General features: G+C 37.6%; 1 protein-coding gene and 1 long non-coding RNA gene across 2 annotated transcripts in view; both read left to right on the forward strand.

Moving 5' to 3' along the window:
- LOC307155625 overlaps positions 1–12744 on the forward strand; it is an 821100-nt gene that overhangs the window by 283414 nt on the left and 524942 nt on the right. The gene's annotated exons all lie outside the window — the stretch shown is intronic.
- LOC307156555 (zinc finger MYM-type protein 1-like) lies at positions 1478–4668 on the forward strand. Its single transcript, XM_079867967.1, has 3 exons — positions 1478–3006; positions 3371–3470; positions 4130–4668. The coding sequence occupies exons 1-3, from the start codon at positions 1496–1498 to the stop codon at positions 4508–4510; spliced, it is 1992 nt and encodes a 663-aa protein (XP_079724093.1). The 5' UTR covers positions 1478–1495; the 3' UTR covers positions 4511–4668.

Consider the following 12744-nt stretch of genomic DNA (forward strand, 5'->3'; position numbering starts at 1 on the left):
ATGATAACTTTCGCGCAATTTTTTGAAACTACACACACAAATACTGTGATAACGGTTTCTAAGTAGAAACTAAATTATATTTATGCTAGGTGCTGTTGCGTCATGTTGACATTACTTGTCGTACAGGTGCTTATGTGGCAAATGTGAGAAGATGGCTACAGAACCAGAAAACATATGCTGCAGGGAGATAGACGTTTACTTTCTATGGAGATAGAGCTGTATTAATTTATTTACATTTGTAATTGCTGCAAAAAATAATACGTGACATAAAACTGTCTGACGTTGTTTGTTGAGACATCCTATGGCATCCTTTGACGACGACAATAGCTTTAGACGCATTTGTTGATGAACTGACATCGATTGAAATGACTATTTGCTCAAAAATTATAAAATACACTTAGGGCTGTGCCGGTCAACTTGACAACCGCACCACCGCGGTGGTTCGCCTTTAAAAAAATTTTTGTATATGAATGCTGTTTTACATTAATATTATGACACACAAAGCTTTGTTTACAAAAGAAATAATAGGTTAGCAATTAAATGTTATATCGCAGCCATGGAAAAGTTTGAATTCATGACGAATGAGAGAGTTGTAGCCTACGTGAGCCCATAAACTTATAAGCTTTGTCGCTTTGAATTCTGGTTTGCGATCTGGTCACCCGATTATTAGCGAATTAAAAAATATTCCATTAGTTATTCCTTATAGAAAGCTTGAATTATCTACTTTTAAACAAAACAATTCAAAACGAAAATAAACCGACTAGCATGTATTCCGTAAAAGTGTGCATTTCTCATAGGCGCGTTCACTGCGAAGAGTGAGCATCGTCAACTTCAGCTCGACACTGACACACACACACACACACACACACACACACACAAACAAACAAACAAACACTTTATTAATAAACAATTCAAATGTCTCCTTGCCAGGGGCGGTTTCTTCATTAGGGCGATTGGGCGACGCACCACCAAAGTGTGAAAGTGAAGGGACTTTTTCAATCACATTCATAATCTCATTCAACCACAGAGTTACGCTAGCCGTCACTGCTCTGCCTCTGTCTGGATATAGTCCAATCAGCGTCATGTCACGTTCTGTGGAGTACCGCCTCTTTTTGGGCGATTTCACTCTGGCTGAGAATCGCCCAGAGTCTTCCCATAGACTTACATTCAAAGATGTTTTTTTTCGAACTGCAGGCACTGCAATGCATTCTCTATGGGTTCCGGGAGGGCTCGCACTAACGTGCTTACGTCATCATACGTATCCTTAACTTGTGCAGCGATTGGTGGGAACAAACATACACTATTAAAAATCTTTATAAATAATATTTGAAAACAATTTTAAATTTAAACAACAAGAAAAAATGAAACACTACTTTAATATCTTTATCAAATGTGATTAAAAAAATAAAAATAAAAAAGAGAACGAGAGCGAGAGAGACTGTTGGGACATCTCGCGAGTTGAGGCGGTTGAGGCCAGTTGAACTTGAAGAACGTCATGGCGAACGCAGTTAACATTAATTCTATCGTGTCATTAAAAGAAATACCATTTAGCCGTCGTAGTAATCAGGATAAATTGTCAATTAAAGAGTTAGGGCCACCAAGACCAAATTTAAAAATAAAACAAGTATCTACAAAGGGCGGGAAATCATATAATAGAGGATTCTCGAGGAACTGGTACGAGCGGACAAAATGGCTAGCAGGTTGTGAAGCAGCTAATGCTTTATTCTGCTACCCCTGCATTCTCTTCCATCCCGAGAACGGGATGGACATCGCATGGACAACGACAGGTGTCACCGATATGCATCATCTCTCGGAGAAGGTGAAAAAGCATGAAACGGCGAAGATGCATATGGACAGTTGCCTAAAATTGGCGGCTTTCGGGACGGTCAATATTGCCACACAGTTGGACGACAGTTACCGGATAGCTGTACGTCGTCACAATGACGAGGTTAGTAAGAACCGCCACATTCTAGGCCGTCTTATCGACTGCGTGAAGTTTTGTGGCCTGTTCGAATTAGCATTGAGGGGCAAAGATGAGAGCGAAGGCTCAAGCCACGCTGGCATTTTTCGTGGACTGGTCAACTTGGTAGCATCGCTAGACGAGGTGTTTGAGGAGCACTTGAAAACTGCCACAGTCTTTAAAGGTACATCAAAGACGGTACAAAATGAGCTGTTGGATTGCATGCTATCAGTCATCAGGGAGCATATAATGGAAGAGGTGAAGTCAGCTAGATTCGTAGCAATTCAAGCAGATGAGACTACTGACGTTTCTACACAGACCCAGTTAGTGCTTGTGTTCAGATACATTGACAGGGACCATGCTGTGCAAGAACGTTTCTATGAGTTCATCCCTATCTTGAATACAACAGCCGAGTCGATTGCCAGTGTGATTCTGGAGAGGCTGAACAGTCTTTTCACTGAGGATGACAAAGCTAAACTCATCGCGCAAGCATACGACGGGGCAAGTGTGATGAGGGGAGAGCGGGCTGGTGTGCAGCAAAAGGTGCGTGAACATTATGAAAATGCACATTATGTGCATTGCTATGCACACCAGCTGAATTTAATCATGCAGCAAGCTACATCTCAAATTCCAGCAGTTAGAGTATTCTTTTCTGATCTGAGTGGCATTACCAGCTTTTTTACCCGGTCACCAAAACGCACTACTATTCTCGACGAGATTGTTGCACGAAGGCTGCCAAGAGCCTCATCCACAAGATGGAACTTCAATAGCAGAATCGTGAACACTGTATACGAGAACCTAGATGACCTTACAGAGTGTTTCAGATCTATTGCGACTGACAGCTCATTTGATAGCAACACAGTGAGGGAGGCATCTGGCTTCTTGAGGATGCTGCAAGATGAAGACTTTCAGTTTTTTCTGCATCTGTTTCATCAAATCATGCCTCACGTTGACATGATGTACCAGCAGCTGCAGAAGAAGAACATTGATGCAGTCTTCATCAAACAAGCCCTCGAGAACTTCACAATGAAAGTGCAGTCCATCCGGTAAGATCATATAATATTGTTCATACCTTCTCAATATAGGACCATGTCATTTATGTATTTAACATTATGTTTTCAAATATTATTTATTTACATAAAATGTATGCTATATGGTAACAAGATTTAGACACTTAAAAGTGGGGAACTAATTTAATCCTCTGCATCTTTAGAAATTGTAATTACCTTGTCTGTAACAAAGTTTAGCTAGCAATTTTTATATCTTTTGAGCTATTCTGAGAAAATATTAAAACAGACTATTTGTGTTGCTTCTGTTTTTCTAAGACATGAATAAGTATTGTCAATGACATGAGATTATTCATAAAACATGTTTTATTCATAAAAACACTGTTGATCTATCTGTGTTCAGGGACCAGAGCTCATTTCAGGAGCAGGAGCAAGTAGCAACAGGAACAACAAGATCTAGGAGGGCCTTGGGAGAAGAAGAAAAGCAGAGGCTGTCTAAAGAGGTATTTATTGCTGACCATTTAAATACTCCAAAATAGTGTTGGAAAATCTCACTTTGTTTTTACAATCAGTTTAGGAAAGGATGGTAGCAGTCTTTTTTACTCCTAGCATTGTACTTTGAAATTTGTACATTCCATTCGAACACCAACACAATCTTTATCCTACGATTCAGTCAACAATATTATTTGTCGCCACCTAGTGGAATCTTTAATAAAATAAACTATCTGAGTGGATTGAAAATACATTTACTGGTCAAAAACCCTTGTCAAACTCCATTTGAGCTTGAATTATGGTAAAATGTTAATTAACGTAATAAAACACACACACACACACACACACACACACAAATCATCGCTGTTGGACAGAAGCCTTGTATGTCCAAAACTGTTACTTTTCAGGAAACGAAAGAAAACCTGTTTTTTACTCCAAAATAATTTCCAAGCTCTTTTAATGCTTTTCATTGTTTAAATATTTGTAAAACACATTGACAGATGTAAAGGGTGACCAATAATAGCATTAATGTTTGAAAATATATGGAGATATAAAATATGGATTCTGCCTGATACATTGTTGCTGTCGGGATGGAAACCTTGTATCTCCATATTTATATTATAATAAATAATTTATTTTATAACTAAAATAAATGTATTTATTTTGTCAGGTCTGCGACACAATCTTGGTCCACACCAAAGAAAGGTTCTCCTTTACCGACCACCTTGTAAGTGCCACGCTGCTACAAGGAGAGATGTTTCAACAGCATGGCCATACATTCCCTGTTGAGGCTCTGAACATCACTGCCAGGGCATACCCTATGTTAAATAAGGCGAAGCTGAAGACTGAACTGTCTCTCATTTACGAGAGTCCAGAATTCAAGGGCTGCTGTGGTGCACTGGCGCTGTACCAGGTTTTGCTGAAGTACAACCTCCAGGATACTTTTTCAGAGACTGTTGCTCTGTTGAACATCCTCATAACCACGAGCCAATGGGACCCGACGACGTCACACGGCGGCCATCTTAGGACAGGACCGCTCGTCCAGTTATAACATTAAAGTCTATTGTGCATGTAGTGCTGAAATAACTATATTTTGCTCAATTTTCAACCGATTTTCAAACGGCTTGGTGTGTCATAAACGTCAGGGATGCGGCTATTTAACTGCATACTTGTGAAAAATTATAGCCACGGAGTTTATTAAGAAAATAGTATATTAAGTAGACTAGACAGGTAAAGTACTAGGTATACCCATACACACACACAGTAATGATGTCAATATTTATAAGGTACATGAAACATGAAATAGTGCAATTTAGTTTATTACTAATATTTACATTATTAAATACATGTGTAAATTTATGTATAATATAAATCTGTCTCAAGTTGCCATTCTGTAAAATAAAGAGAAAAGAGATGGGTCTTTGTTTTTTGTTTTTTTACTTAGGTCCAAAGGCACACAATTAGAAAAAACTTACAAAAAAAATATACAAAATATACAAAAAAAAAAAAAACATTAAGACACAATTGGACACAAAACTCTTTCCATCAATACAATATAATCAATACAGCTCCCTCCCTCTCCTCCTCTCTCTTAAATGGTCTGAACTTACATTGCGCTTTTCTACACCGTCTTGGTGCCCAAAGCGCTTTACAAAGCCCCACATTCACCCATTCACGCACACACTCATACACCACTCATTCACATGCAAACATCAAAGAAGAGTAGCAAACTAAACAGACCACCAGTTGAAAACCCATCCTTTAAGTGCACAAATAGTTTGCGCTACTGCCCTTTGAAAAGGACAGTTTTTGTGAGCTTCTGTCTCACACTGTCTTTCTGCAAGCTAAGCGTTGACATTTTCGCAATGTGGTGCAGCCTTAGCTTGAAGAAGAGGGACACAACCAGAGTCAAGAGTGTATGGTGGTGACTGTCAATGCCATATCGCGTGTCAGTGATGTGCTCCCCGAGCAAAAACACATCCTCTCCACCTATCCTCTTCCTCACCATGTAGAGGACCTCCAACAGTTTGATGGGTTGCGATCTCCTGGAATCTGCTACTGCCTGCCGAACAACCCACTCTGCTGCCCTGACGACCTTCAGGGTGCCTGCTGATGGGATGACAAGACCTCCATTGTTTTTCAGCGTCAGCAGATGGTAGCTCTGGTCCTTACTGGCAGATTCAGCATCCATCAACAGGCTTGCCCGGCAGACATCACAGGAAAGCTTTTTTAGTGTGCGTCGCACCACAAATCCTGAAATCAATGGTGGACAGATTCACATTATAATGACTTTTTTTAATTAATAAGCATGGGGAAATGAATTAGTTATAGGCTAAATCTACTATAAAGTCTAACTCTACCTGAAATGTACACAAGCACATTTTCCACAAGACCATCAAACTTCTTGGGAAGATAGCTGTGGTCTTGTACAAGGGCAGGAATGTCTGCAAACGGGGAAGGGAGATCTTCTCCTTCTGCAGAGGACATGTCTACAGCCGACAGGTTGGTAGATGTGTCTATGCGGTAGGACTGAACAGCAGACTGATCAGCTGGTAGGGACTCTGTGTCATCCTGTGCTGTCACATTGCCTTTGCTGCTCGGTTTAACAACCCCACACCTGGCCATCAGCTTCCGGAAAATGTACTTGAACTGGCTGGCGTTAGGGTTGTTATTCCAGCCACCTTCAGAACAATATTTATGCAAACACACAGACATTCTAAATACTCTAAATAGTTTTTCTGACAACTCCAGATACTGTATATGTGAAAGCTATAAGAGCATATGCTGACACTTTATGTGGCTGGTAAATATGAACTCTACCGGATGCTCTGATGGAGTTGAAAAGAAGCTCCAAGTGGTCCTGGCTGAATCGGTACGTCAGGACATATCGCTGTCCTTCGAGGAGCACGGGAATCATCGCCATCAATGTGTCAATGTTTATGACAAAGCCGAGGACAGAGAGGAACCTTCAAAAACAAAGAAGAGAATCGCAACAGAGACTAATTCACAGACTTCAAAGTAAATACATTATCATATGAATATGAATTATAAAATAATACGTACCACTTGAAGAGTGGGGCATCTCATGAACTCAGACAGGACAGAGCATCTTTTGAACGCGATGCAGACAGGAGGACAGAGCATCTTATGAACTCGATGCAAACAGGAGGAGGACAGAGCATCTGAACATGATGCAGAAGATAGCAGAGAATTAGATATCCGGACAACCTCATAGACTAGGGATGCACTGAAACCCGTAGTGATGAGCTATTGGTATTCAAATATAAAGTCTCATTATGATTATTACATTATAATTAAGAATCTGTAGTGGATATTGGTGACTACTCAAAAGTTAAATAGTTGTACTTGTGTCGGGGGGGGGGGGGGGGGGGGGTATCAGTGCATCACCAACAGAACATTCATATATATATATATATATATATATATATATATATATATATATGTATGTATGTATATGTGTGTGTGTATACATATATAATTAGTGCATCACCATTATGCAGGCAAAAATTTTCAATTATTGTTAATAATTTATTCATAATATTGATATAAATTATTGTCTATATTGATATAAATTATATAGTCAACGCAGTGATGACCAACTTTCCTTCGGCGACTAAATGGGAAATAAAAAATGCAATTTCTGGTCATTTTAAACAAGCACCAGGGAGAGCAGGGGGTGGTGGTTATGGATATAAAGCTAACAATTAATTCTTAAAATTTTTAGTATCTTAAGTTGTTTTTACATATTTTCCAATATTTTATTTGTTCATTTTTATGTTTGAATGTTGTCTAAGTTGTTAATATAATTGTTCTAAATAAATCCCTTTATAATCAATTAGTTTGGATGGATTTTCATTTATGAGAACCTGTTATATTTGAGTGAAAAGAATCCTTATGCCTCATTTTGTTGTCTATTACATGTATATGTAGTGTAATTGATGACTAGTCTATTCTTGGGCTATGGTTAGACGTCTATTAGATTTTCACTGACAGCCCAAAATCAGCCTTGTTTTAGCCTAGACCCATATTGCCTGTCTATTAGACGTATATATGTAGTCGTTTAATAGCAGTCTAATTGATGACTAGTCTATTCTTGGGCTATGGTTAGACGTCTATTAGACGTATATAGTCATTCAATAGCTGTCTAATTGTCTATTCTTGGGCTATGGTTAGACGTCTATTTGACGTATATATGTAGTCATTCAATAGCTGTCTATTCTTGGGCTATGTTTAGACGTCTATTAGATTTTCACTGACAGCCCAAAATTAGCCTCGTTTTAGCCTAGACATCTGGGCTGTGTTTTGACGGCTATTAGACGTCTATTAGACGCAAAATTGCTTGCTGGGCAGCGTCACCCTCCGGTTACATGAACGCGTCACCACTGCATCAGCACCAGAACATGGAGATTTTATTTTAGAGAATGATCGCACAACAGACATTAGAACATTAGATATTCTATAATTAAATCAACTAATCGAATATTCAAAAATCGTGACTCATCCCTGCATGGAATCTCTTTTTTCTTTTCCCATATCTTCACTCGCGTCTCACCCAAAGACGCGTTATAAACGTTTCTTCCTTTGTTCGCTTTTAGGTCTATTATTTTCGTATTCTTTACTGTGTTAAAGTAGAAAAAACGCTGTAGGACAGATAGCCTACATTTTTACTTGTAAGTCAACTTCTTTTTAACACAGTTTGTGCTTGTTAGACATATGATAATTGGTAAGGCGCGTCAAGTTCATTTTGTAAAGCGTTTCACACGCGCGGGTGATTTTAGTTTGGCTTTCTCTGGCAGCGCGCAAACAGCCTAAATGCCTTGCCCTTGTAGAAGATAAAATTCGCTCTTCATACCTTTTACAAGTAGAAATCATGAAGATATCAGAAAAGAGATCGAGGGTCTCTTTCCTGCTCGTGTCCCACATCCCTCTCAAAGCGCAGAGCGGTAGGCTATATCACGCGCCTTTATGTGGAAAGTTTTTTTTTTTTTTTTTTTTTTTTTTTTTTAAATAGATTCAACTTTATTATATTATGTAAGTTACCAGTATTTACTGATATTTATTTCAATGCTTTACAGGCTTTAGTGTGTTGTTTCTTTGTTTTTGTTTTATTTATTTATTTCAAAACAACCCCCCTCCCGGTCCATTACTACCGCGGTGGTAAAAAACTGCCACCGTCACAGCCCTAAATACACTTACTTCTTCTGGAGGTGACGTTGGATCGCGAACTGTAGGCAACGATCCACACTTGAGGATTAACTTTGACCCTCGTTCACTAAACAGTCAGTCAGAAAATGATTCGCGCAAACATAAACGTATTTAGGAAGTTTAAGTGGCTCCTTTTCTTCATAAATAAAATCCATCCGCTGTGTTTTCAGTGGCTCTGATGTCAGTGAAGACTACTATGTCCATTCTTACATCCCAAAACAGAACACCGGCTGTCGTTGAAACAATGGCGATGGTGTACAGATCACCGAGGGCGGGGTAACCACCAGGCCCGGGGTGGAGAATCGGGAGAATTCCCGGTGGGCCGCTTCACTTTTGGGCCGGTCGAGGATTTTTTTTTTCACATTTGTCATGTTAGTTACATTAGGCTACACACGTTCCGCATTCTGACACCACAGCGCGCAGCCTCTGTATGGGTTGTACCATGTGAGGGAGTTCTCCCTTTCCCTCCTATAGAATTGGTTGGGTCCATAGCCCGTCTTTTCCAAAACGTTTTCTCAGGTAGGCTACTGCGGGCCGCGGCACCGCCGGCGCCTACCGATAGCTGGGTCGGCCCTACCTTAACGCGTCAGGGAGGATGGATGGGAGGTAGAGGCCAGGAGGTATGGACGCTTGTTTCCGCCACAGAATAAAACATTTTAAAAGATAATTGCGACTTTTTATCTCACAATTGCGAGTTTACATCTCGCAATTCTGACTTTATTTCTCAGAATTGCGAGAGTCAGAATTGCGTGAAATAAAGTCGCAATTGCGTGTTATAAAGTCAGAATTGCAAGATATAAAGTCAGAATTGTGTGAAATAAAGTTGCAATGGATTCTTATAAAGTCTAAGTGAATTATTATTTAACCTTTACATTATTTGTTGAACCATGGTATTAACTACACAATAGTAAGAGCTGAACTGTTGCTTCATTTATCCAATTTGGAAAAAGTGCTAATTTGGAATTCCACCATGGAAAAAGTGGGCCGGTCTTGGGCCTGAAACTCCCGGGCTGAAAAGTGGCCCCACTCCGGCCCTGGTAACCACAGTGTCAATCAAACCATGTCGGTGGGGCTTGCACAATTCTACGTCACAGTGAGAGCAATCTTAGAACTGCTCGTTCTGAGACAGTGCTTATGATTTATTGAGATTGTAAAAAAAACACTGGGTGGATTTTTATCATTCTAGGGTGGTTTTGCTCACACACTGCCAACACACATTTATGTTCAAACACCATGTAAAAGTGAATTTTGCATAATAGGTGCCCTTTAAAAGCATAACATTTGAATAAAAAAATATAGGCCTTTGTTTCCAAGCCTATGCAGTACATATTATTGTACTATAAATAAAACCGGTAACACTTTAGAATACTGTATCTTACTTACTGCATAACTAATAAGTAATTATTAAAGAACTAATAGGTAATTATTCATTAACTACTTCTTCACTACTGTTAACTACTAAGGAAGATGTGTTAACTAATCAGTATGTAATATATTTTTATGATTGTGTTAAGTAACAGTTAGTTAATCAATAAATAATGAATTCTGTCATAACTCTTGAAGAACTACTACTAATTATCTACTAATTAAGGTTCAAGAAAAATAACTAAGAAGTAACTACTAATGAACAGTCCTACAAAACTAACCTCAGATTAGTTTTTATATTTTATATACAGTACTGTGTGTGTCTGTTTTCTTCAGCATAGAATACCATTGAGTAAATTCATGTTTGAGGCAATGACTGAGGGAAACTGAAAATATAGGGAACTTATTAGTAATTCATAAATAATTATCAAATAATTCTGCAGGAATTACTTAGAACCTGGAACAGTATTCTAAAGTGAGAATATAGGGAACTCATTAGTAATTAATAAATAATTATCAAATAATTATCCAGGAATTAGGCTACTTATGACCTGAAACAGTATTCTAAAGTGAACATATAAGGAAATTAATTGGTAATTAACAAATAATTATTAGATAATTCTTCAGGAATTACTTGGAACCTGGAACAGTATTCTAAAGTGAGAATATAATGAACTCATTAGTAATTCATAAATAATTATCAAATAATTATACAGGAATTAGGCTACTTATAACCTGAAACAGTATTCTAAAGTGAACATATAAGGAAATTAATTGGTAATTAACAAATAATTATTAGATAATTCTTCAGGAATTACTTAGAACCTGGAACAGTATTCTAAAGTGAGAATATAGGGAACTCATTAGTAATTAATACAGAATTACCACATACTTCTGACTCAAATCAAACTTACTTTAAAAAAAACACATTATTAACGGTATTATCTAAACCTTTGTAAAATAGATTATCATACATTATGATACATTTTGCTAATTAAATAAAAAGTTTGCTTATTTGCAGATCAATATATAGCCTAGTAAATGTCTGCATTTATATTTCTTATTAGTGCTGAAGAATGACTAAAACTGGCTAGAAAATAAAATAAAAAAACTTGATCAGTGCTTTTTACTTTTCAAGTAATTACCTTCGTACTTTTATAAGGTAATTTTGAAAATGAATAGGCCAATAGTTTATCATTTTACTGGAGTAATATTGTATTGGGTTATCTGTACTTTTACTCAAGTACTTGATTTGTGTACTTCATCCACCACTCCACTGCTAAAATAAAACGGTTTATTGTAGTAACCACTGTGTATGACTGTTCATTAGTAGTTACTTCTTAGTTATTTTTCTTGCACATTAATTAATAGATAATTAATAATAGTTCTTCAAGAGTTATGACATAATTCATTAGTTATTGATTAACTAACTGAAACTTAACACAATCATACAATTCTATTACATACTAATTAGTTAACACATCTTCCTTAGTAGTTAACAGTAGTGACTTAAGTGTTAATAAATAATTATCTATTAGTTCCTCAATAATTCCTTATTAGTTATGCAGTAAGTAAGATACAGTATTCTAAAGTGTTACCATAAAACCTTTATAAACTGTATGTTAATCTTGTATTTTTCATATATAAAACATGCATGTTAAAATCATTAATAATTTAAATAATTAAATAATTAATTGGACAAAATATTCTATGATTTTTATGTTTGGGTTTACATACGCTACATGTTCTTCCTGCATCTACCATAGACATTATTTGAATTAGAATACAGAATTATGTCCACATGCGCATTCATTCCATGTTTTCCTTAAAGGAGCCGTATGTAAGATTGTGGCCAAAACTGGTACTGCAATCACTTTCAAATTACTGTAGAGTGGTGTATCCCCTCCCCCTCCCCCCTGACTCGAGGTTGCCAGATAGGCTGCAGGATCCAGCAGGAAAGTAGGCTGCTATGCAGCTGTGGTAACTAGAGCAGAGCTGGCAACCCCGATGCTGAAACACTACTGACTTCGTGATTGGTAGATAGGTGGAGGGCGGCGCTTCAGGCCAAAACACAAGATGACAACATCAACATCAGTTGAGGGCTGCAACTTCACTTTTTAAATGACAATATCCTGGCCGGACTACTGTTGTCAGTGATATAAGTATTTGAAATGAACATGATTTCTTAATGTCTAGTGACATATCAGGGCCATTTTATGATTAAATGAAATACATTTCTTACATACAGCTCCTTTAAATATGTACATATGAAAGAAATGTATGTTAAACACATTTTATACACACATATAGAAATTAAATTGTTACTTTTATGTATTTGTTTATCACAGACCTATTAAAATCTCCAGCGTAAGTGTATGTATATGTGCATATATTGTATACAGTACATATATTTATGTTCATATATACTGTATATCCCCACAGTATGATGCCATATCCTTCACCAGGACACATTCAACACACATGATGATGTAGCGTCTGGACCAATCAGACACACACAAATTTTTCATTATATTTAATGTACAATCCGGCAAACCCACTCTCCTAACAAACTGTGTTAAGAGTTATATATGTGGGAACCATCCCTCGAAAACTGCAACTATCCCAATTGAAACGAACACACAGGCAGAACCAGGTGTCTGGTTACAGGACACATGAAGACTGATAAGACTGTTT

The sequence above is a fragment of the Squalius cephalus genome (genome assembly GCF_949319135.1).
Source record: "Squalius cephalus genome assembly, chromosome: 3".
Taxonomy (NCBI): Eukaryota; Metazoa; Chordata; class Actinopteri; order Cypriniformes; family Leuciscidae; genus Squalius; species Squalius cephalus.